This window comes from Nematostella vectensis, chromosome 5 (assembly GCF_932526225.1).
Source record: "Nematostella vectensis chromosome 5, jaNemVect1.1, whole genome shotgun sequence".
Lineage (NCBI taxonomy): Eukaryota > Metazoa > Cnidaria > Anthozoa > Actiniaria > Edwardsiidae > Nematostella > Nematostella vectensis.
In genome coordinates, this window is record NC_064038.1 from 14,187,819 (window position 1) to 14,214,646 (window position 26,828).

Genomic DNA, 26,828 nt, shown 5'->3' on the forward strand with positions numbered 1-26,828 from the left:
ACATGAAACATACATAACACCTACCGAGTTTTGTTGTTATACAATGTTTTTTTATGAAATACTTTTTTGTTTTGATTCCTACAAAATATTTTTGCTTTTACTGACGTCATTGATGACGTAACAAATCACGTGACTATATTTTTGCAATCCCTCGAAACAAACATAACACCTGCAAAGTTTGGTTGTGAAACAATGTTTCTTTCAAGTAATATATTATAATATAATGTTTTAGTGACGTCATCAATGACTTCACAATCAAGTGACGATAAAGGTGCACCCTCTTGACACATACATGACACATATCAAGTTTGGATGTCATATGATGTTTCGTTTAGGAGATATAAGTAGTGATATGACAACGGAATAGTTTTTCTTAGAGCGATGTCATCGATGACGTCATCCATCACGTGACCATATCTTAAAACCGCCGTTGACACAAAAATGACACCTACCAAGTTTGGTTGTTATACAATGTTTCTTTTACGAGATATGAATGTTTTTTTATTTGTCAGCATATTTTGCTTCTAGTAACGTCATTGAATGTATCACAATAACGTGACCATATTTGAGCATCCCCCTTGACACCTACATGATACCTACCGAGTTTGGTTGCCATATGATGTTTCTTTCGTGAAATATAAATATTTTTTTTATTTTGATGACGTCAGCATATTTTTGTTTCTAATGACGTCATCGATGACGTCACAAATCATGTGACCACAGTTTTGCAACTCCCTTGACACATACATGGACTTCACGGACATCGTGTCACGAAAACTCGCGTCGATGGGTTACCAATATTTATTAACATATTTGTTTTGTATACCACTTTTTTTAGGTATTATGGGGCTCCGCTCACGCTAAAATCTTGTAAGAAATAACTTCACTTCTGGTCGTTGTTTGGTACTCGTCGTATTATTTGCGAATAAGCTGTGATTGTGTGAAAACTTTAACTGGGAAAGTTGATCCCCCGCCTAAAATCACGCACTCTATTGATTTCAATGTATGTCCGAGAAGCGGTTTATTAGATCCAATGTTCGTAAAAAAAGAAAGGTATTTTCGGTCAAAACCATTTACATAACAGCCTCGGTTAACATTGCCCACAAGACGTGGTTTGCGCGTAAAACTAGTATTTGCTTTTGCTTCGATGAAGGGCTAAAGCTCGAAACGTCAGCGCATCTACTTTGATTCACAAATGCGTTTAACATACCTTTTCAACCTTGTGTTGATTTATACCAAGTGTTGCTAGGATACGTTAGAGCTAGCCAATCAGAGGCGTATCGAAAAATGGCTGTTTATTCTCAAAATAACTTTCAAGCCCGACATCACTGGAACATGCCCTAATACGGGGGATTCGTTCTCTTACATCATGGTCTCTTGGATGACCAGTATCTCAAGAAACTGTCAAGCTGTGCTTCTTCATGCCTCATCATAGCCTGTTTGTGTTACAGTTTACAGCAAGCCTACAGGGCTGTAAAGATGGCTTGTTTACTTGTTTAAACGGAGGAACGTGCGAGGTCGACTGCAATTCTCTTCGCCCAAGATGTCATTGTCCTGCAGGCTTTTCTGGAGACAAGTGTGAAAGTTAGTACGGTCGCACATTTTTTTTTACTATACAACCTTCTTGAGTTTGATACGGTTGCACTACACACACGATTGTAGCTAATTTGACCAAACAACCGATCATAGGTTGCGTCTCCATATAATCGTCATCATAGCGGAGCCGGCGCGGCCGCAGGCCGACCGTTCAGCTACATAGGTATAGAAATATGGTATAGCTATGCGACTTGGTTTTGTGGTCATCGCGCGGCTATCCTGTGGTGTCACAATCCATCCATCCAGTCAATCGCGCAACTCCCAGGCCCCCTCGGTCTTACATTTTTACGTATTTTATTTTTTTACCGCCATCAGAGTTCGTATGTTCACATCAAAAAAGGCAGATTGAAAATAGTATTTAATGAGAAAATATGGGGAGTCAAATGGGCTGAATTCTTTGAGGAACCGTTTGGTCTAAAGTACGAGCCGATAGTAAAATCTACCCGAGTGTTCGTGAATCCCGTCCGTTGCAGCAGCAAAAAGAGGACTACTTAGAGTCTCTACACTACCATTCTAATAATATTCCTTCACGTCTATATCTATGGAGATCTATAAGGAGATCCTGAGAAGAAAGGGCCTTGGATTGATGTATGTTATCAGCTATAAAAAATAATTCACTTGTGTCGACAAGTTTCTTGCTAGCAGAAAGTCGACAAGTTCTTAGTATACAACAAAAAGCGAACACAACCACGCAAACGACAAACAGAAAGCGACAAAAAACACTGCCAAGGTGAGTTTTGAACGACGGTTTGTATTGAGAATATTACAGTTCTTTTTCTTTTATTGCTGTGCTTTTATAATGCTCGTTTCTTTGTGTTTTTCCCCAAAACCAATCGCTCAAGCTAGTTACTGTTTCAATGTCACTTAGCTTGTTCGATTTATACATTTGTTTATAGAGTTTGCTTTGAGAATTCGTGGTCTAAATCAAACTTGATCATAACAACATCCTTTGATATTCTTTCTTCTCTCTATACTTTATTGACTGCGTTAAGATATTTAATATAGGCTGACAAATATCATCCTGTCATTTCTTGCTAAAGAAGACCTTTCCTGTCTATATATTCTGTGTATTTAGTCCTCTCGAAGATACAGCAACTTTTTCAACATTATCAAAACTACAAATAACTTATACTATATATACTTACTATATATTAACTTTACAGTCACAAGAGAATTTTCTCATCGAAAATAAAAACACAAAATGCAACCCCTATTACCTATATTTATTTTGCTTAGCTTATAATGTCTGCATCTTTCATAACTATCTATTGTGTTTATTTATTTAAATGTTGTTTTGAAAGAAAAAAAAATACTTATAATTGTTTTCACTTTTATTAAGGTAAAACCAACCAAGGACTACCCGAAGGCCATGATTGATGCTGAAGGCTGGGAGGCATGCGAATAGGCAAATGTCTTAAAGATAATAAAGTAGGGAATATCTTACTTTGATACAGAAGTAAATGTGAAATAGCCTTTTTTAAAGCACTTGCCCTCATTGATAAATCTGAAAACATTATTTCTATCAACCTAAAGATTAATGAGGAAAGGGGAAATGTTAGTAGAGTGCTCATCCAAGTTGTTGCATTACTGATAAGTTTTTTTATCAAAGCTATAGTTCAATTTCTTCCTTTCTCTCTCTCTCTCTCTCTCTCTCTCTCTCTCTCTCTCTCTCTCTCTCTCTCTCTCTCTCTCTCTCTCTCTCTCTCTCTCTCTCTCTCTCTCTCTCTCTCTCTCATTAATGAAACTTCTATCAAGGGAAGGGTTTTTTATTAGAGCAAGGCCCGGGGCGGGACTCTCCAGAAAGATAGACGGGGGTGCTTGACCTATCTTTTATGGTATAATATTCTTACCAACTTCTATCTCTTAGGGTGTGTTTTAGGATTTTTCCGATTCTGCTATCTTTTAGGGGTTTTCATGCCCGGGGAGGAGTATTTTTCCGATTCTGCTATCTTTTAGGGTGTCTCACTCTAAGTGGTGGCCCAATCGCTTGAAATATATTTTACAATAAACCACAAGTCAACTGATCATTTAATACTTTCGACTTAATTGTCGGTAACATAACAATATAGGATCCGTCAGCAAATTAAAACCAGCATTGTTTTTTTTAAATGCTATCTCTCAGGATTAAAAATTCCTCTGACCACACCCAATGTGCTATCTCTTAGGGGTAAGAATTGTTGTTGGCCATGCCCACCTCCCCCTTGGGAGCAAGGTACTTAAATTATATAAAGACAACATCAAACTTGTGATTTTTCAATAATAAATCTGTAAAGAAAACAGTTTTATATCAAACCTATAGGTAAAGAGAAAGGGGAAAATGTTGGGAATATGCTCATTTAAGGTATTATTGCATTATCGTTATATATTTTTTAAAGTAGAGTAACATTTTTTTCAAATAGAGTCATTCATTTCTCCATTTTTCTTCTCCCCATTGACTTTTTGTTATATTTATTTCTCTCTAACCCTAACATAGGTCAATGAACATGGTTTGGTTTGAAATTAAAAATTGGAATTAAGCACTTTCAGTAATAATTTAAGATTTGCCTCCATTGCATTCATTTTTGAGTAGCCAGTATGGGTGGATCCAGGGTTTCTAAAACCAACAGGCCAAAGGGTGGATGCACCAATATGTAATGCATGACAGGAGGAGTATTTGTGGAGTTTAGTTTCATAACATTTTTCTGAATAATCAGTTGTGGTACATGAAAACTACAGTAGTGGGTCTATGTGGGTAGGGGGTTTAAACCTCCCCTTTGGCTTTCTTTTTTTATTGTTTTCAGTGTATCTTTTCACCCCAAAATCGTTACGAGGTTAAAATAATGACGAAAATTTTTGGCCAAATCCCCCCCCCCCCCCCCCCCCCCTTGGCAAAAAGCTAGATCCGCCCCTGAACTACAGTATGGCATCTAAATCTTTGGAATGCTGTTACATCGTTGATATATTCTTCACAAGGTCAAAGCTTGTTAGAATGGTGTTTTGATAAAGATATACATAGTGGAACTTCTATAAGGAGGAAATAAGAATTGACCATTAGACTCTTGAAAAAACATTCTCGTCAATGTGACACCTTGAACTTTGACAGCCTTTTTCACACCAAGTTTTAGTATTTTGTTAACTTTTATACTACATATTTAATATTATTGAATGAGTGGTTGCTTGATCTATTTGGAGAAGCCAATAGGATTCAAAATTACATGGCAGTAAAATTTGACATATTTTTAACCTCATTAAATAAAACATTCTAGAGATACCAAGATCCCCTCAAGATCACCACTTCAACTATCAGTCAACATAAAAAGGTGTTAAATGCTGGCTCCGCTTTTGAGCAGTGCCTAAATCTATATATTATGGAAACCAGACTTTACAATAGGTAACAAATGTGTGCTTCGGAGAGGACAGAGTTTAAATTTTGAAGTAGAGTTGGTGATCTCTAGAATGATCAGACTAAAATACTGGAAAAAAATCCCAAAATATTTTTATTTCGAAACACCAGGAATTGTGTTTGTTAACTTTGATGTACTGCATAATTTAAATTATTGAATAAGGCCTGGATCCATTTGGTTGGTACAATAAATAAATCTCAGTAAAGAGCAGGATCCTAGATCCCCCAAAAAATACCTCAATCAGTCAACACAGAAGGTGTTCAATGCTGGCTCCGCTTTTAGGCAGTGCCTAAATCTATATTACGCTAGGACCAGACAGCAACCCATGTTGTGGTCCAACAAGAAAGGAAATAAATGTAAAACAATTCAACAGGAAACGGGGAGACTTTCGGCCAAACGAACCAATCAGCCAAAAGCGTGAGAGCATGGGAAATCACAGAGTTGGTCTCTCGTCCCTGCGTATTTACAAAATAATCAATGAAGTCAAGGTAACTCTAAGATAACACTAATGATTAAGCAACTTTTAAAACAACGGCTCAAGCTCAAAGATCGCGTGACTACAACTTTATCCTTTAAATGAAATGACGATTAAAATAGATGATGTCTAAACCAAAGGCTGAAAATGGCACGTGGTTCTGAAGAACATTTAAGAGTTTAGATTGCCAAATAAAATGTCTGAAACGAAAATAAGAAACCACGAAAAAACCACCAAAGCCACGTATAAGAAACGGAACCTTCCCTGGATTTAGACGCACCAAAAGGCCATCGAAGCGGAGGGTCCACGAGCGTGCTAAAGTCTAGACTAAAGAAACGACAATTGTAAACAAAATCTAAATTATCCTTAAAAGATAAAGAAAACTTAATAACTTCTGTTTTTCATGATAAGAACATGAAATACTAGATGACAAGTAACTATAACCTAAACAATATAACAACCCGTCCTGTAACAGAAGAATAAACGGCCCATTTTAACTTCATTTGTTTACTAAAAACTAATGGCTTGTTCTCACGAGCGACGTAAGCTTAAGCGGAGACGGAAGTGTAAGAGTCTTTTGTCGCGTGAGAACCGGGTCGACGTAATCATTAGCGGAATATAAGTATAAATTAGCCTATCCAGCTTTGGCTCGTCGAAAAGGTATGGGCACTAGACTACGAACTGAGCGTGCGTAAAACCTTGCTCTTATGCGAGCCGGTTCTCACGCGACATCAGACTCTTACGCTTCCGTCTCCCCTTACGCTTACGTCGGTGAGAACCAGCCTTAAGAGTAACAGAGTAGCGTGATCACACACTGTGAGCGGATGGAAATGAAATACAAATACATGCTATTTATATTGTAAGTCAATTTAATTACATTAAGAGTCATTGTGCACATTTAAATCCTATTTTGGTAATATTTTTCGTCTTTCGATGAATGTCAATGGTTAATAGTTTTATAACCGCTTTTTAAATATTGCTTTTTCTCATGAAAGCAACGACGACTATTTTCTTAAACGCTTCTTCCATTGAGATTGTTTCTTTCTTTGAAGAAATGGACGAATGTGCTGGTAATCCTTGTGCAAACGGAGGGACTTGCATGGATGGAATCAATAGCTTCACGTGCACATGTCCCGCGGGTTACACTGGAAGCAAATGCGAAACTGGTAAGAATAGTTATAACAATTTTATGTTTATTTATTTTTTGTCGTCCGCAAGTCTTTGTTGCGTCTTACATCTCACCTAACGGTTTCTAAAATCTTTGTGTATAAGATATTGATGATTGCGCAAGCGGTCCCTGTCAGAACGGAGCCACATGCAATGACGGCGTTAACAAGTACACTTGCTCATGCATTCCTGGATTCACAGGAACAAACTGCGAGACGGGTAAGAGCATTTATTAGTGGAGACCTAAATCCTGTTCACTCGGCCGCTTTTGTTCTCAATCCAATGTTTCTGTGTATCTTATCCTTTTTCCTTTACCACGCACTCGACTGTGACTTATGCATGGCAGAAAATATTTGAAAACTTTTTTTACCATTAGGCAAAACATTTAGCTAATTGCAGTGGAATTATCAAGGATTACACACCATTACAATATTTGATTTTTTTAGAATGTCGTCTAATAGCACAAAAAGGAAAACAAAACCTATTCTTTTTTAATAAGGTTTTGCAAAAAAAAGGATTAGGTATTTAAATGTTCGAAAAAGTTAGTTTCTAATCCTATTTATACAGCGACACACGTAAATCGAGCTTCGTCGGAGTTCGTCGAAGGACTATCGCTCGGAACCTTAGCGCCACTACTCTGTTTCTCAGAGGCGTAAAAGATACTTTTTTAACCTCGTGTTGTTCTATAACTTGTCTACACCACTCCTTAGGAGAACATCTTTGTTTCTACAGCTTGTATTTCTAGTTATGCCAGCTATTTTCTTACACCTTATTATTGCACAGACAATTAACATTGCTTGCCCAACAAACATAACGCTTAAAATAGTACAGATAAAACAAATAGGTTTTTTTTACGGATCTATTGATGAAGTACATTTTTAAGAGTATGGTGTGTTATATGAATGTAGATGCATCATATTGCAAGTTCAAAAAATGTAATATCCGGAGTAGATCACAAAACGTACTCCCATAACGCTTGATCAATAACATTTTTTGAAATTTACTCGTCCTTGTAATAATTTTGCTTTCTATCAACGCGTGATGGTTGCGTGCTGTATTTCCCAAGTATAAGTATAAATACGTTTACTACAACGCTTGGAGCCTTTTCAGTTTCAGTGTGGCTAAAAATAGGTGCAAATGTACGACGAATATTTATCTATTTATTTATGCTTTCGTTGAGATTGTTTCTATCTTTAAAGACATGGACGAATGTGCTGATAATCCATGTGCAAACGGAGGGACTTGCATGGATGGAATCAATAGCTTCACGTGCACATGTCCCGCGGGTTACACTGGAAGCAAATGCGAAACTGGTAAGAATAGTTATAACAATTTCATGTTTATTTATTTTTGTCGTCCGAAAGTCTTTGTTGCGTCTTACATTTCACCTTACGGTTTCTAAAATCTTTGTGTATAAGATATTGATGATTGCGCAAGCGGTCCCTGTCAGAACGGAGCCACATGCAATGACGGCGTTAACAAGTACACTTGCTCATGCATTCCTGGATTCACAGGAGCAAACTGCGAGACGGGTAAGAGCATTTATTAGTGGAGACCTAAATCCTGTTCACTCGGCCGCGTTTGTTCTCAATCCAATGTTTCTGTGTATCTTATCATTTTTCCTTTACCACGCACTCGACTGTGACTTATGCATGGCAGAAAATATTTGAAAACTTTTTTTACCATTAGGCAAAACATTTAGCTAATTGCAGTGGAATTATCAAGGATTACACACCATTACAATATTTGTTTTTTTAGAATGTCGTCTAATAGCACAGAAAGGAAAACAAAACCTATTCTATTTTAATAAGGTTTTGCAAAAAAAAGGATTAGGTATTTAAATGTTCGAAAAAGTTTGTTTCTAATCCTATTTATACAGCGACACTCGTAAATCGAGCTTCGTCGGAGTTCGTCGAAGGACTATCGCTCGGAACCTTAGCGCAACTACTCTGTTTCTCAGAGGCGTAAAAGATACTTTTTTAACCTCGTGTTGTTCTATAACTTGTCTACACCACTCCTTAGAAGAACATATTTGTTTCTACAGCTTGTATTTCTAGTTATACCAGCTATTTTCTTACACCTTATTATTGCACAGACAATTAACATTGCTTGCCAAACAAACATAACGCTTAAAATAGTACAGATAAAACAAATAGTTTTTTTTACGGATCTATTGATGAAGTACATTTTTAAGAGTATGGTGTGTTATATGAATGTAGATGCATCATATTGCAAGTTCAAAAAATGTAATATCTGGAGTAGATCACAAAACGTACTCCCATAACGCTTGATCAATAACATTTTTTGAAATTTACTCGTCCTTGTAATAATTTTGCTTTCTATCAACGCGTGATGGTTGCGTGCTGTATTTCCCAAGTATAAGTATAAATACGTTTACTACAACGCTTGGAGCCTTTTCAGTTTCAGTGTGGCTAAAAATAGGTGCAAATGTACGACGAATATTTATCTATTTATTTATGCTTTCATTGAGATTGTTTCTATCTTTAAAGACATGGACGAAAGTGCTGATAATCCTTGTGCAAACGGAGGGACTTGCATGGATGGAATCAATAGCTTCACGTGCACATGTCCCGCGGGTTACACTGGAAGCAAATGCGAAACTGGTAAGAATAGTTATAACAATTTCATGTTTATTTATTTTTGTCGTCCGCAAGTCTTTGTTGCGTCTTACATCTCACCTTACGGTTTCTAAAATCTTTGTGTATAAGATATTGATGATTGCGCAAGCGGTCCCTGTCAGAACGGAGCCACATGCAATGACGGCGTTAACAAGTACACTTGCTCATGCATTCCTGGATTCACAGGAACAAATTGCGAGACGGGTAAGAGCATTTATTAGTGGAGACCTAAATCCTGTTCACTCGGCCGCTTTTGTTCTCAATCCAATGTTTCTGTGTATCTTATCCTTTTTCCTTTACCACGCACTCGACTGTGACTTATGCATGGCAGAAAATATTTGAAAACTTTTTTTACCATTAGGCAAAACATTTAGCTAATTGCAGTGGAATTATCAAGGATTACACACTATTACAATATTTGTTTTTTTTAGAATGTCGTCTAATAGCACAAAAAGGAAAACAAAACCTATTCTATTTTAATAAGGTTTTGCAAAAAAAAGGATTAGGTATTTAAATGTTCGAAAAAGTTAGTTTCTAATCCTATTTATACAGCGACACTCGTAAATCGAGCTTCGTCGGAGTTCGTCGGAGGACTATCGCTCGGAACCTTAGCGCAACTACTCTGTTTCTCAGAGGCGTAAAAGATACTTTTTTAACCTCGTGTTGTTCTATAACTTGTCTACACCACTCCTTAGAAGAACATCTTTGTTTCTACAGCTTGTATTTCTAGTTATACCAGCTATTTTCTTACACCTTATTATTGCACAGACAATTAAAATTGCTTGCCCAACAAACATAACGCTTAAGATAGTACAGATAAAACAAATAGTTTTTTTTACGGATCTATTGATGAAGTACATTTTTAAGAGTATGGTGTGTTATATGAATGTAGATGCATCATATTGCAAGTTCAAAAAATGTAATATCTGGAGTAGATCACAAAACGTACTCCCATAACGCTTGATCAATAACATTTTTTGAAATTTACTCGTCCTTGTAATAATTTTGCTTTCTATCAACGCGTGATGGTTGCGTGCTGTATTTCCCAAGTATAAGTATAAATACGTTTACTAAATCGCTTGGAGCCTTTTCAGTTTCAGTGTGGCTAAAAATAGGTGCAAATGTACGACGAATATTTATCTATTTATTTATGCTTTCATTGAGATTGTTTCTATCTTTAAAGACATGGACGAATGTGCTGGTAATCCTTGTGCAAACGGAGGGACTTGCATGGATGGAATCAATAGCTTCACGTGCACATGTCCCGCGGGTTACACTGGAAGCAAATGCGAAACTGGTAAGAATAATTATAACAATTTCATGTTTATTTAATTGTTGTCGTCCGCAAGTCTTTGTTGCGTCTTACATTTCACCTTACGGTTTCTAAAATCTTTGTGTATAAGATATTGATGATTGCGCAAGCGGTCCCTGTCAGAACGGAGCCACATGCAATGACGGCGTTAACAAGTACACGTGCTCATGCATTCCTGGATTCACAGGAACAAACTGCGAGACGGGTAAGAGCATTTATTAGTGACCTAAATACTGTTCACCCGGCCGCTTTTGTTCTCAATCCAATGTTTTCCACGCACTCGACTATGATATATGCATGGCAGAAAATATTTGAAAACTTTGTTTACCATTAGGCAAAACATTTAGCTAATTGCAGTGGAATTATCAAGGATTACACACCATTACCATATGGTGATGGTTTTGTTATTTCGCAGTTATGGCGCATTTCTTGTTACGCTAAGGGCTCGGTTAAACGGACCGCGTTGACGTAGTGCTGTGTGTTATTATCCAGGGGTAGTATAATGTTATAGCGGCATCGTTGTATGATGTGTTGACAGGAATAAAACATATTTTTTCACTGGTTAACGGTGTTCGATATCTCTGTAATACGGTTGGATGGTTTAGCTAATAAAACAGGTAAGGAATCTCGTAGACACCCAGGCAATGCATACCAGGTTTATTGCTAGGGTCGGTGTTAACGGTGTGGGCCGTGTCCCCAACCCTTTTTTGCTTGCCCAGCTTGTCACTGGACATTACCCCTCCAAACACAGCCGCCAATGGCTCATCGTTGCACGCGATGTCTTCAAGCATATCGGTGTACATTGTTTAGAGGTTTGGGGTGAAGACGACCTATCAGTCCTTGTTAATTTTTAAGCAATTGTCCCACTCACCTAGGACCAGCAAATACAAGTTTGAAGTGGTGGTCTGTTTGAACCGCAGGTAGAGGTCCACGCGACCATTATATTCTGGGCGGTAGCTACCTTTTGCAGCGTTATGGCCTTCAGTGAGGTCGATGACGTATATCGTATACCCGTTCTTAAATTCTTCCAGGGTGATGCCCACACTATCACCCACGAGGTCGCCGAGCACCGACTTGTGTAGGGAGTGGTATATGAGGGCGTCCCCTGGTGAGGTCGAGTAATGGCTTAGCTGTATGGATGTGTTTCGCCCTGGTTTCGGCTACCCGGTCGAGTGCGCCAAAACCAAAGGGGTTGTGCTGATAGCTGCCGAGATGCGCGTTACCTGACTAGCCCCATGGTGAACATTTTTGGGATTTTGTTTAAAAACAAGTCAAACTTTTGTAAAGTGCTCGACCCTGTAGGGATAGTCAGTTGGATCGGTTGGATCGGCTGTGTTACCCGCGTTAAGTGCTCTTTCGATTTCCAGGCCGGCAGACACGGTTGGTTCGACGTGTTTGAAATTGAGGGTCAGGTCATGTATTTTTATTTTCTCGTCTTGGGCAGTTGACATCAATGCGAATTTAGGACCGTTTAGGAAGAATTCCAATTTGAGCTCCACATCATGTATCAAGTACATGAGTACAAATAGTAGTCTTTGAACGGTTTTAATTTTGGGCCGTGCGCATTCTCAATCGAGACAAACGAGGAAGAGCGGCGCATATAGTCGTAGACAGCATACACCTGGTTTGTTTCTTTTGTGACCCGTACCATGGTGGCATGCCAAACGTTGGAATACCCGGTACCAAGGACTCCTTATCGGGATTAAACCTACTACGCAAAAATCGTTGCGATACGGTGTTCGAGAGACCATGGGCTTTGGCCATGCGTAGCGCCATTAAGAAATGTGGGCCTTGGGTCCCCCTCCATATCATAAACGTGGCATGGCAGGCTGGAGAAACTCTCAAGGGCACTTTGGCACTTTGCAGTCTTTACCCACATGTCGGACGTTCTTTTTATAGTAGAGATTTTGACTTTTACCCATTGAGCGTAATGGATCGTTTTACGCTGATCAGGTTTGACTTTAACGTAGATCCAAAGAGTTTGCGCGAAATCCGAGAAGTGTAGCCATTTGTTTGGGACCACCACATTAGTGACCGCGCACTCATACGGTCCATCGGACAAATCAAGCCGGTGATCGTGTAAGATCCCAAAGTTTGATGCGGTGTTCTCCGGTAGAGCACCCTTAATCGCGTTACTTGACAAAAACATGTGGTACTCGTCAGCCCTTGGTAAAGTGTACTTGGGCCTAAACACCGTGGCGTCCTGGGCGATGTGGAGCTGCGAGATGGCCACGGAGCTATTATATTTATGGGCCATTCCTCCCACTTGACCAGATATTCTTTTTTCCTACCACGTCCGCGTGAGTCAAGGATTTTCTCTACGTAAAAGTAATCGTTCTCCTCATCCACATCAACGAGCTGCAACTTGGACTTGTAGAACCTCCCCTCCAGGGGTGTCCCATCCCTCTCCACTTGTAGGCATAAGGGTTGCGTTTGATGAATTGCCTGCTAATCTTGAATGTCTCTTTAGTCCAATGGGGCGAATACCTTTTAGAGAACATCCCCTTGACTCTACTTATCCTGACCAGGTCACCCACGTTAAACTTGGGCTCACCAGTTTGCGTTTTTTTTAACATAAAGCACGTGCTACACTTCTTGGGCGTCACGCGGGGTGACCACTGCCACCGGCGTTCTTTTAATATTGCGATGGTTTGTGTGATTGTAGTTCTGTATTAGCTTTGGGAGTACCTCGACGTACCGCCGCGTGTTTCTGTGAGTGAAGTGCCGCCACATCTTGGTTTTTAGAGTCCTATTAAACCGTTCGACTGTCGACACTTTTATCTCGCTACGTGTAGAAAAATGGGTTTAGGATACTTTTTTCTTAAACTCCGAGCCATCGTCGGTTTGGAATTTATCAGGCTTGCGACCACTTTCTTTGAAAATTCGTTTGAACGCCATGACTAGTTCATTTCCGGTTTTGTTCTAGTGTGGTACCGCCCAGGCAAATTTACTCAGCACGTCGATAATAGTGAGGGTGTAATTAAAATTGCTATTATGCTTCTTCAACAATTGCATGTCGTTCAAGTCCGCTTGCCATTGCTCATCCATCCCTTGCACTATGATGCGCTGTCGTTTGTATCGTCGTCGGCAAGGGCGATGGAGTGTGTAAGTGGTTTGCGAGCGTAAACTTAGTTCGGCTTGCTGATGTGTTACCCCCTTGTTTCGTTTGGCCCGCGCTAATTTATCCACGCCACCAAAGGCCGCCGGGTCCGAGGGATCATAGTAGCTGTCATGGAGTTGTTTGGACGATTTCTTTGAGACCTTTGGGGATTGTTTATGGGCTTTTTTGTCTTTGTTAACGGGGTCGAAAGCTTTCTCTGACCCCGCCCTACTATCGAGCCCGGGAGTTGCCGGGGTGTTTTTTCCCATGTTCTACTTTTTCCCTCTCATCGCTTTTGCTTTTCCATGTGTCAGGAGTTGATATAGAGAAACCATTCAGGTTTTTGTGGACCGGTGGCTTTACAACTCAGTTTCGGGTCCTTGGGGATCTTTACCAAAACAGCACCCAATTCTATCATTTACCCACCAGAACAGCTTCTTACTTCAACTGGCGCACCACCACTCGGAACACAAAAATATCTGGGAGAAAAAGGTTTATACTTTATTGTTCACGCCCTTGAAATATCTACATATCTACATATTTACATCTACGACCATTCACATCCAGACTATCTCCCTAGCTAATGCTGTTGTACCCATAGGGTTAAGAGCGTTTCCCTCTTTGCACGCGCTCATTGTACACCACCCGAGACGTCTTTGACATAGCACGAGTATGTAAGGTACGGCGGTGCACTTCGTGGGCAATGGAGAAGGGGATATCAACGTTCCTTAATCTCTCACCGACCCCTTCAAGCAATTCCACCATCCAAGTTGACTACTGCTGGAGTGCGTATATTGACGTATAGCCCTTTTACTTTGCATTCCACTTTCTCTTGAAGTGTTCGATATCCGTAGCTTTTAGGCCCAGTAGATACGAAGAAAGTGATTTGATCGCCAGGTGGGAGCTCATCGGTCAATTCACCAAGTTAGTCGCCCACGGGCAGAGAGGTCTGGCCTGGTGTAGTCTTGTTAATAACACTATCCGTATTATGGTACAGCACACGCTCACCCAGTTTATCCAGGGTGTTGTAGAGCATTAGTCGCGCGTACGCGGTGGTGTATGCGGCAATGACGATATTGGAGTGCGCTTTCGGTGCCGTAAAGTGCTTGACACTCTTGCGATGGACTTGTAAAAGCTCATAGTTCACAAAAATGCAATCGCTCACTTCAACATCGTCACTCAACTGTATGCGGAACAAACTCTGTTTTAATGTACTATGTGCGCCGGGGGTTATCTCGCTCCCCGAGCTTCTCCACATACTGTTCAGCGCGACAGCCCTCGTTCCGATTGATACGCTGGGGGTCCAGCCGTATACCCTCGTGCTCCAGGAAATTGCTTAATTAGCGCTCCCGATCATCGTCGGTCCGGCACCATGCAGGCCAGCCTGAGGCCTCCTGCTTGTTTTCAAGAACTGTGCGATGTACCTCCCGAACAGCTGGCCCCATTCCTCCCAGTGCCATACCTCATATACTTTGAAGACACGGTAACCTTTCTCCAAGTCTTTGGCCAGCTCCACATGGGTCCAAGTACCCACGGCTGTTCGATCGTTATCGGTGTGTTCGCAGCACCAACTTTGGCGTTCTTCTTTAGCGAAACGTGGAAAGCAAACAAACATAACTTTGTCATTAATCCTAATTAGGACGACTTGGAAGTAGAGGTATTAGGGTGGTAGGACCTAGAATGTAGAGGAAGTGTACAAAGATTTGCACTATTATTTTGATGTTATACATGGGAGGCAGACACCATTGACGAACTTAGAGGGGGAGATTTCTGAAACTCACATTTTCAATATCCTCGTCGGGAAAAAAACGACAAACGAGACTGTAGTGTCTTATGTCGCTGAGTGTTAAACAAGGTCAGTGGTAGGAAATCAGTCAAAATGGCTGCAAAAGCCCTGAGGTTTGTTCCATAACAGATCAATTAGACAGCGATATTGAACAAACTATTTTACCCCATCTGTAAACCTTGTAAATGATTACCTGACATAAGTTATGTGCTCCTCACATAACTTTCTTCCCTAGAACCCAATCCTCCCGCGTGCCAAACACTCCTACATTTCAACTATAACTCAATTGCAATATCTGCGCACGGCGAACATTACTTGCGCGACCATGTCTAAACAAATACAGCGCAGTAAGCCGTCAAACCAAATATTTACTATGAATATAAAATCATGATACAGATTCCCATTTTATGACAACCATCTTTTGTACATACCTCTGCCCTATTAGTAGGAATAACATGGTGCACCCACGTGAAATGGGAGGGAAAACTCGAAACTATAGTAAAAAAAAAATAAACCACTCATTTTAAAGAAAACGTTTTGTTTATGGATAAGGGGTACAAAAGATGAGGTTCTAAGCAAGCATAACTATTGACACCAAGTAAACACAAACACTAATAGTTCTTCTCACAGAATCATCCTTGGCGGTCGCGACATTCTCACACTCCGCACGCGCCCACGGACCACGACCACATTTCACCTATTTTAGCATTGGCGAGACGCGAGAAAGAGATGCTACGCCATCTAAGAAAGCCTTGAAATGGCTAGCAATAGCACGCTTAGCAAGCTAAGCACTTCTATTTCCCGCTCGAGCGTTATTATTGCCTCTACTAGCTTACTAAAAAATACTGCTGAACTTTTTTTATAAAGGTATACATGAACTTCCTAACCACCAGGGATACCCGTGGTTAGTACTCGTTATCGTGCCGGGCGCCATCGGGGTGACACTGCTGTAGCACTTCTATTTGGTCCGAAGGTGTTGACGGTGGTGGTTAGACCTGCGCCAAGTACCCTTATATGAAACGTCCTTCTTAGTCACTGTTAGTCCTGTTCCACCACGCCAGTGGTTGGACGACATCCCCAGTTTTCTTTTTCGCACGGATATCACCAGTTTTGGTATCTTTCTTGGTTTGGCGGGGGGCTGGAAGTTCTTTTTAGCGGGTGCAGCACCGATGTCTCGCCCTTTTCTTCCCCGCCGCTTTCTCCAGAAGATATCACCAACTGGCTTTGCGCGAATCACATTTGGCTGCCCTTCGGCTGGTGCGGTGATCGTGGCGCGGGTTACTTGGCTGGCCCCGACTAGACAGCAATTGCTTTGTTTTTTTTTTCTGCTTGTCTTCCTCCGTCGACCCCCACATCGTAGACTGACATTTCTGGTTCGGCGGTGTGGGTGGGCATGTGAAATACATGCGATCCTTTGACCACTTTTTTTAGAACCCTATGCGGCAAATAAGATTATGATCGTACCTTGGTAGTTGCTCGATCGTCGTCCCTAGCGAAATGGTCTCGCGAAGATTCAGATATTGAGTATTTAAGCAATACAGCCCGCATCCAATAACCTGTGGGTCAGCGTCATAATTAGGCACTGTACCGCACTTAAAAACGCCTCGACCGACCTCTCTCAACCCAACTTCGCTAAAACATTGCATTGAAGAAGCCTTGTCTAGCTGCACCAGGCTATACCTTCGGGCTAAAAGCAATCTTGCATTCTTATAGAATTTTGAGTGGGTGTTCCACACATAACTGCCATCCCCTAGCGCCCAGACCCACATACCTAGCATTCCTTACATAGCAACCATCCCCTAGACCCCAGACCCTTCACATCGATCAAACACCGCGACCATTCTTTGGGTGTCCTTGTCTAAACAAAAACAGCATCTTAAAACGCATAATACAAAACGAAACACACAAAAACGACTCCGATTCCTACTCTAACACAAGCCGCCACCATTACTTTCCCCATTACAAGGAAACAATGTTCACACTTCTAGGCAGCCCTCTACTATACGAAACAAAATTTTACAACCAGGAGAAATGGACCTACGCTGAAGGAAAATACCTCAACCACGTCTTCAAGCCTACCGGGACGCATATACTCGCTCCAAACACAAATAAACATCTGGCTAGTTTTTATGTGCGACTCTCCACAGTACCACGTCGAGAGCGTGACAGGCCTCTATAAACACTGGGAGGAAAGCTAGAAGAACACTCCTCTCTACCGGTGAACAAGCCTTGCAACGATGCCGTGAACCATTTTGAAGGGCCTAGCTGATCTGATGCTGCGGTGTGCTATCGTAGGGAGGAAGTGGGGAAGATACATGAACATCGGTAAAGCCCACCACCTCGATAAAAAGCATAAAGGCAAGAGGTACCTCTAAGCACAAACGTAGCCTAGAGACTAAATAGACCATGAAATAAAACCTAAAACAGCCTTTTTTTTAAACGGAAATAATAGTTAATAACATATGCGCCATCCAACCGTTTTACAGAGATATGAAAACACCGTTAACCAGTGAAAAAACACCTTTTTATTCCTACCAACACATCATACAACGATGCGGCCCGTTTAACCAAACCCTTAGCGTAACAAGAAATGCGCCACCACTGCATTCCTTTCCTCTCCTTGACACCAGGGCAACCTAAATACCGATACTTAATACGCACGCATTCCTTTCTTCCCTTTCTTCCGCGGGCACTTTTTATTCAACGTTAATTACAAAATAAATAAATAAAAAAACATTACTAGGGTAACAATTTTGAGAGCGTTTAAGTATTAAAGGATATTTTAGCTACCACAATTAAAAGGTGCTTTTACTAGAGGCTAGATTACATACAGTAATTCTTTAAAACGGCTTTTTCCCAGCTCAAGCGGTCCAACTACGATTGTAAAATGGTTTATTCCAAGTTGAGACATCTACTTGCTGAAGAATCGGCTGCTTCCTGAACATCTTTGACAGCAGGAGTTTTCTCTTATTAATCGCCGATTCCGTCGCTTCACTCCAGTGTCCATGATTTTCTTTAAAGTTGGATCCTTCCGTAAAGTACGCATCTACTTTAGATGTCCAAAAAGACTTTTCTTTTAGTGGGGAGCAAGGTCATTGGTTGCTTTGGCTTCAGCCGCCTCTTCAGCGTTTCCTCGCTCCTCATACTTTACAACAAGCTTTTTCCAATGACCATGTAAGCGATCCATTGATTCAGCTTGGAGACAATCCCAGACATTTGGAATATTATCATCTATACTTTCGTCTGAAGAGGAGTCTTCATTCGTAGTATGATCGGAATGGGTAGATTCGCTATCGGAATAATCTTCAAATGTTTCTGTCTTCATCCGAGTAATGTCTAATAGATCCCATACTGCTAGCGTGGCCTTAACGCTATGGCGTCCAGAGTAGAATGTGGATTAAGCCGTCCTTCCGGTACTGTTATAATTTTTTGTTATACATTCGAGTTCAAAGTTGTCTGATTGTAAACGAATTCTTTTTTTTCTTTGTTTTTATGATAATCCACTATTCAACAATTCCTTTAAGATATACCCCACAAATTTTATGAATATAGTGCTTTTTATTGTTGTTTTATATGTTATGCTGTCGTTGCAAACCCAGTTGGCGGGATTGTCGATGTTTTAGAACTCTTCTCCAGATTGTTCAGTTTCTTGTATCCATTTTTTGTTATTATTCTCTTTGTCATTTTTGCCTTCTCTCTACCTAGGCTCTTGGAACTTATTAGGGTGGGAGACCCTCAGTTACGGTCTTGTACTCGGTCCTTATTAGGGGTCATATATTTTGTAATGTTTGCTTCAGGTTCAACAAATCTCAATTTATGTTACATATCAAACATATTCCCCAAGGATAGTGTCCTTCGTTTGCATTGCCTTATATGGTCATTGATGCCCATATTTAGAAGAGCTAAAGTTTTCCCGCTCCCTGATCTCCAGAAAATATGGTGAAAAATGCTGATTCCTGTCAATTTGAGACTCGTGGCAAAAATTTGTCCCAAAAAACCTGACAGCTTGGTTAAATTCTCATCTCACTAATCTTGAAAAGCCCTTAGACCCAGGCCTCCCAGAGATTGACCGAGCGGGTTTGAAGGTCACCCAAATATTGATATGTAAGTCTGGCTTCTTGTAGGTACTTCGCTGTGTACGGGATAAAAGGGCTAAGACAAAACTTTCGGAACGAAGTTCATAGGAACACCTGTATCAACAGAGGCAAATTACGTATGAATCCCTGTTGAACCTTGTCCCGTTTGGCCTTTGTCCCTTTTGTCCTGTTTTTGTCTTTTTTTCCTGTTTTTGTCACTTTTTGGCCTGTATTTGGGCCTTAATAGCCTGGTTCTGTCCTTGTGTGTCCCTAATTTAGAGCTATATGGACTACTTTTTTTTTTCAATAGAACCAGGCTATTAAGGCCAAAAGACCGAGAACAAAAGAACCCTTAACAAAAGATGGTCGAGAACAAAGGACCACCTGTGTCAACAAAGGCTCATTGCGTATTCCACCGAACAATTAGTATTCCTGCGCACGAAAACAAAGGGCCACCTGTGTCAACAAAAGACTAAAAGCAAATGGTCGAGAACAAAAGAACTCCCCCCCCCCCAAAAAAAAAGATGGTCGAGAACAACGAGAACAAAGGACCACCTGTGTCAACAAAGGTCAACAAAGGCTCATTACGTATTCCACCGAACAATTACTATTCCACCAAAAAAAGGGCTAATTCGGTCCCACCTATACTACCTAGATAGCCTCACTGAGTCATAAACAGACACATGTCTTGTATTCTCTAACCGGCAGTGTAAAGCATGTGTCAATCATCAATCTCTTAAGTCAACGTTAATTGAAATAGGTGTATTTATTTTGCTTTCCAGCAACGCTTGTTGGTTGCGTACTGTATTTCCCAAGTACAAAGACATCCAACTTCATCAAACTCGTCAATCCGTTTACCACAGCGCTTGGAGCCTTTTCAGTATCAGTGTGGCTGAAAATTGGTGCAAATGAAAATGTAGACCCCGTCATGATATTTTCATACGCAACAAACTCAACAGCAGAGTCACTAAGCGTTGGCATCAAGAAGAATGGTGTGTCCGAGATCAAGTTTGCTGGCACAGGAGTGTGAGTACTGACACCAAAATCGCACCATCAGTTGTCAGAGCTGTAACAGCCCTCGAAATGTGGGGTGGAACTGGGCGATGAGGAAACATTAAAAAAATATTGGAAACACAGTCACCCATTTTTTGTCGTTTCTTTATATATATTATTTAGATTTTTTAGGGGAGGGCACAATACAGCAGCTATGAGAAAATAATAGGGGCACAGACATACCCCTTCTGGTAATTTCCTTATGCATTTTCAAAAATATTGTATGTGTGTGTTTGTGTGTGTGTGAGGGGGGGGGGGGAGGGGGAGTGGGGTGTGGGGGAGTGAGGTGGGGAGGGGGTGGCACGTGCCCTTTGTGCCCCACACTCCGTTACGCCCTTGTATAGTAACGACTATCGAGAGTCAAAGTGTAATCTTTCAACTGAGATAGCAAGGAAAGCTAGGAAGCTCATTCACACTATATTTTGTTCAAATGTTTTTTTACAACGCTAATAATGTTGTAAAAATACGTTTCGAGGCTACTGCTTCTTCATCAGTGTTTCAATGCAACTGAAAGATAGAGCACGCGTGTATTCAAAACGCGCGAGCAAAACAAAATGCACACACTTAAACTACATCTATTTGAAACCAAGATTGAGTCCATGTGGCTTGAATGTTCTGTGTCTAAAGATTGCGCACGCGTCCTCTTTGCGACTTCTAGTGTTCCAGTGTCCAGATTTTATCACACATATTAGCAGTTCTGAGACTTGGTGTTCGGGCAACAAGAAGTGATGGGCAACAGGGCGGTCGTCGCCCTGAGGAGTCGGTTCTCCTGTTAGCTGTCACTGAGTGGCGGTGAATCTTTCTGCAAGAATCTTTTCCGTTTCGTTGATGTAGAGCTTACCACAGACTCGACAGGTGATCACATAGACTAGCCAGTTGGTTGTGACTAGCCAAGTTGGTTGTGTCACTCAGTGAGCTACGCACCAGTGTACCTTTGACGTTAGTGTCGCGGCGGTAGGCGCACATCATTCTGGTGTTACGGAAGATTTTGTTCGTAGTGGGATTGTTCAGTAGGATCGCCTCATTCCTACGGATGGTTCTTGAAATGGCCAGCTTGTTAGGGTGGTATGTTATGATGAGAGGGATTGTTTCCTTGTCCTTCAGACTTTAGTGGTCGCTGCTCAAGTGTATTAAGGCTTGGATCCTAAGCTAAAGTTGAAATTTTGAAAGTTACCTTAAAGTGAGTTAACATTGCCTTAAATGCACCATTTTTGGTCAAAACATCAAACTCGGCAATGTAAGCTGATTGGTAATATTTTATTTTGAGTAATGACGTCATCCAGCCGATCACGTGACTTTTGCAAATTAATATTTCATAAAATTATCCGCTGGTGGATACGCTATGAAAAAAAAAACATCGCATGTTTTTATGTTCCTTTGAAACACGTCTGCACACTGATGTCTTAACCGGCAAGAAAAGTTTAGCCTTTCGGTCACAAATCAACATTTTAAATCGCAGCAGGTCACGTGACTTAACAAAATATTTAATATCTTGTTAACGGCAGAGAAAATTCCGGATGGTAAAACGCTATCATATGACACACATAAAGTCAACACTTATTTAGTAAACACCTTTGTCCAAGCTGTTTTCCCCACTGGCGGAAAGGCAAAAAACTATTTTGTCACGTAATCTATTATGTGACGTCATCACCAGCAAGAAAACATTACGAAAATGTTAAGGCCTTCAACTTTAATCATCTTGCCAAAAAGAATGAATTTAAGTCGATGTTAACAAAAGTTTAAGGCATAAAGTTATATTCGATGCTAAGAGCCTTAATATACTTGAGTGAATCATCACTTCGGCTTTGTTGTTGAAGTCGTCCTGTTCACTGCAAATGCGCTTTAAGCGTAGTAGTTCACTGTATTGAATTTATTCTTCGCAGCGAGCGGGGTGTGAAGACGTGTAGTTCAGGTATGAGTTCGAGTCCGTCTCTTTGTAGTAGATACTAGTAGAAAGCCCAGTGACAGTAGGACGTAGAGAAAGATCTAAGAATGCCAATGATTCGTCTGAGCGAAATCCCCTATGTCTTGTTTGCTACAGGAAGCGGTACCGACTACATCATCGATATAGCGTTTGTAGAGGTCGGGATTGACTCTGTACTCTTCTAAAACTCGCTCTCAATAAGTTCCATGACGAGGCAGGCGTAGTTTGGTCCTAAATTGCTTCCTATGGCGACGTTGTTTTGCTCAAGGATTTTAAATACAAGCGCGCCCAATCTTTTCATTGCTTTTAGACACTGATGAAGCGGCAGTAGCCTCAAAACGTCTGTATGTTTACAACATTATTAACGCTGTAAACAAACATTTGAACAGAATATAACGTCAGTCACATTTCCCTACTGTTTATCATCACACGTGCACAAAACACAATGTGAGCCTTATGTGCATAGAAGTAGGAGGAAACACTCTTAGTCCGACTATCGGGTGGTGTCTGGCCAACTTACCCGTTTATCCCCATCTTGTCTTTCCATCTGCATGTCGACTTTCTCTATATTCCAACTTTGTTGTTTTCAGTGCAATTCCATCTGGCTTTAACCGTGACAATATTTGGCAGCATCTAGTATTCATGTATGGGCATGGAAAATTCAAGTTGTACAAGAATAAGGTCGAGCAAGGGCATAAGGATTCAGACATCTCCTCAGGCTCCTTTGATACACAAGGTACTTTGATGATTGGCCAATACCAGGGATCTGTCGGAGGAGGAGGCTTTGACAAGTCAAAGCGTTTTTACGACGACATGGCGAACTTGAACATCTGGGACTATGCTATTAACCAGACCATCATTGACGCTGTTTACTCACAAGGTTGTACTGGCTCTTCCTTTGCCACACCGATCTTGTCTTGGGGACAGATTACCAGTCACCCTATATCCGGGGGCATTATGGCAGATTGCGCTTTGCGATGCCCTTAACAAATAGATCAAACTGATGATGAAGGTGGAGATTACAAACCTTTATTTGATATTATTCAATATAATTGTCAAAACTCAAGTTACGAGGTAAATCTCATTTAAATAAAGTCTGCAAGGCGAATATAAATATTATCATACATTTAAATGTAACCGCATTATATACTAAAACAAGTATAACATAGCCAACACCATTAGCATCAACATCACCATCATCATCATCAGAAAAATCATCACTATCATTAACACTATCATTATCATCACTTACATCACAGCCAACATCTCTAATTTTGTAATCAATATAATCATTTTCATCATCATACCATCAACATCATCATCGTAATCAACATCATCATCATCATCAGAAACATCATAATTATTATAAACACTATTGTCGTCATTGTAATCAACATCAACATCATTATCATAATCAAAAACATTGTCATTATCATAAGCAACAATCACCACAAACATACATGTGGAGTATTACAAGACCCTGATTGACAAATTTTGGTTGGACCAACGAATAGTGCGCGCATTCCGTCGGATAATATCACTGGCTTTTGTACTTTCATGGCGGGAATTTCATCAGAAGGCGCTCTGATTGGTTCCCTTCCTCGGAATGTATGGACAGTACTCACCGCTAAAACGCAGTATTCATCGCTAAAATAATTAGTCAGTTTTGAAATGACCATCGGCAGTAGCGGCAGTAGCGGCAGTAGCGGCAGTACCCTAAAAACGTCTGCATTTTTACAACATTATTAGCGCTGTAAATAAACATTTGAACAGAATATAACGTCAGTCACATTTTCCCTACTGTCTATCACCAAGGAACGACACCAAGGAGGCAACACTTTTAGTCCGTCTATCGGGTGGTGTCTGGCCAACTTACCCTTTATCCCAATCTTGTCTTTCGATCTGCATGTCGACTTTCTCTATATTCCAACTTTGTTGTTTTTAGTGCAATTCCATCTGGCTTTAACCGTGACAATATTTGGCAGCATCTAGTATTCATGTATGGGCATGGAAAATTCAAGTTGTACAAGAATAAGGTCGAGCAAGGGCATAAGGATTCAGACATCTCCTCAGGCTCCTTTGATACACAAGGTACTTTGATGATTGGCCAATACCAGGGATCTGTCGGAGGAGGCTTTGACCAGTCAAAGCGTTTTTACGACTACATGGCGAACTTGAACATCTGGGACTATGCTATTAACCAGACCATCATTGACGCTGTTTACGCACAAGGTTGTACTGGCTCTTCCTTTGCCACACCGATCTTGTCTTGGGGACAGATTACCAGTCACCCTATATCCGGGGGCATTATGGCAGATTGCGCTTTGCGATGCCCTTAACAAATAGATCAAACTGATGATGAAGGTGGAGATTACAAACCTTTATTTGATATTATTCAATATAATTGTCAAAACTCAAGTTACGAGGTAAATCTCATTTAAATAAAGTCTGCAAGGCGAATATAAATATTATCATATATTTAAATGAAACCGCATTATATACTAAAACAAGTATAACATAGCCAACACCATTAGCATCAACATCACCATCGTCATCATCAGAAAAATCATCACAATCATTATCATCACTTACATCACAGCCAACATCTCTAATTTTGTAATCAATATAATCATTTTCATCATCATATCATCAACATCATCATCGTAATCAACATCATCATCATCATCAGAAACATCATAATTATTATAAACACTATTGTCGTCATTGTAATCAACATCAACATCATTATCATAATCAAAAACATTGTCATTATCATAAGCAACAATCACCACAAACATACATGTGGAGTATTACAAGACCCTGATTGACAAATTTTGGTTGGACCAACGAATAGTGCGCGCATACCGTCGGATAATATCACTGGCTTTTGTACTTTCATGGCGGGAATTTCATCAGAAGGCGCTCTGATTGGTTCACTTCCTCGGAATGTATGGACAGTACTCACCGCTAAAACGCAGTATTCATCGCTAAAATAATTAGTCAATTTTGAAATGACCATCGGAAACTTACTTTTTACGCATGAACTTATTGAGGATATTCCAAAAAGTAAGGGCCGTGAGTCGGTGTCTGTTTTCAGCTAGAAATTATTCACTTGTTGTGTCGACTCACATTAAAAAGCGAGCACAACCACAAGCAACAAACAGAAAGCGACAAAAAGAAAAACACTGCTAAGGTGAGTTTCAGACGACGATTTGTATTGAGAATATGATAGTTATTGTCTTTATATCCTGTGCTCTTTTTTAGTCCATCGAAGATTATTTTAAGTACTTTAAAAAGTACTTAAGTTAGTACAGCATTTTTTTCAACTCAAAAGAGAAATTTTTCCTTATTGTCTCTATATATATTTTTTATTTTGTCTGCATCTTGTACCTCATGTTTTTTTTAAATTCAAATAGCTGTAGAAAATTAGTGAGATTAAAATTATAAGTTGAGTTAAGTATAAATGGCTTGATGATAAGAAAGTAAGTTTTGAAAAAATAAATCATTTTTTTTCTTTTATCAACCAGGGACTACCTGAGGCCCAAGATGAATTCTGAAGACTAGAAGACATGAGAACTGAAAACCATAATTTCTTGAAGATATTTGAAACCTCTACACCCATAGCCCGGGAAAGGGTGGGGGATTAGACCCTAAACAACTGTTGTAATAAAAGTCCCACCCTTCGGAAACAAACTGTACTCAAATGCCCCTACCCCTCGGGAAAATAACTGTACATTTGAGATGACTTGTTATCAGAAATGAGCTGTTTATATCTCTCAAAACGTTTTTGTAATATGTTGAACAGTACAATGCAAGTATATACAGATAGTTTGCCTTCCTTTCACTAAATTTATTCTGCAAAATATGTTTATCTATTCCCCTGATTGGTTTTGCAAGATGATGGAAGGCTGTTTCTTGGGTGAGGACAAGTCTAAAAGACAAAGGGGAAATTATAAGAAAGTACTGAATATATTTATTGCATTATTGTTACATTTTATTTATCAAACTTTTCAAGGACATTTCTTCCTTTTTCTTCTCCCTGTTGACTATTTTAATGCAATTGAAGCTCTTTGCTATTTCCCTTTTACATTTGTTTGAAATTAGAAATTTTAATTTAGCACTTTCACTAAAATCTTGATTTTAGAATTTGTTTTATAAGTCAGTCTGTTTCCCATTGCATTTATTTTTTAATATAAAATGCCTGGATTTAGGGTTTCTAAAGACAGAAAGCCATCATGCTTAAAGGTGGGTGCACCAAAATAGTATGCATTACTGGATGTATATTTGTGAATTTAATGTGACTTTAATTTCCATAGT

The 26,828-nt window shown here is 40.1% G+C and overlaps 1 protein-coding gene across 1 annotated transcript; it reads left to right on the forward strand.

The window, feature by feature from the left end:
* The first annotated feature begins 1,358 nt into the window (after positions 1 to 1,358).
* Positions 1,359 to 23,625, forward strand: LOC5513979 (fibropellin-1). The gene is made up of 11 exons (XM_048728160.1): positions 1,359 to 1,584; positions 6,507 to 6,620; positions 6,727 to 6,840; positions 7,821 to 7,934; positions 8,040 to 8,153; positions 9,132 to 9,245; positions 9,351 to 9,464; positions 10,444 to 10,557; positions 10,664 to 10,777; positions 20,317 to 20,560; positions 23,102 to 23,625. Exons 1-11 carry the CDS (start codon positions 1,422 to 1,424, stop codon positions 23,496 to 23,498), a joined length of 1,716 nt encoding a protein of 571 aa, XP_048584117.1. The 5' UTR covers positions 1,359 to 1,421; the 3' UTR covers positions 23,499 to 23,625.
* Positions 23,626 to 26,828: the final 3,203 nt, after the last annotated feature.

Bases quoted from the DNA above. Each gene is read 5' to 3' on its own strand.
- LOC5513979 (XM_048728160.1), top strand. From the start codon at position 1,422: ATGCCTCATCATAGCCTGTTTGTGTTACAGTTTACAGCAAGCCTACAG. The intron at 6,621-6,726 runs GTAAGAATAGTT...TTTGTGTATAAG, and splicing joins TGGAAGCAAATGCGAAACTG to ATATTGATGATTGCGCAAGC. The intron at 6,841-7,820 runs GTAAGAGCATTT...CTATCTTTAAAG, and splicing joins AGGAACAAACTGCGAGACGG to ACATGGACGAATGTGCTGAT.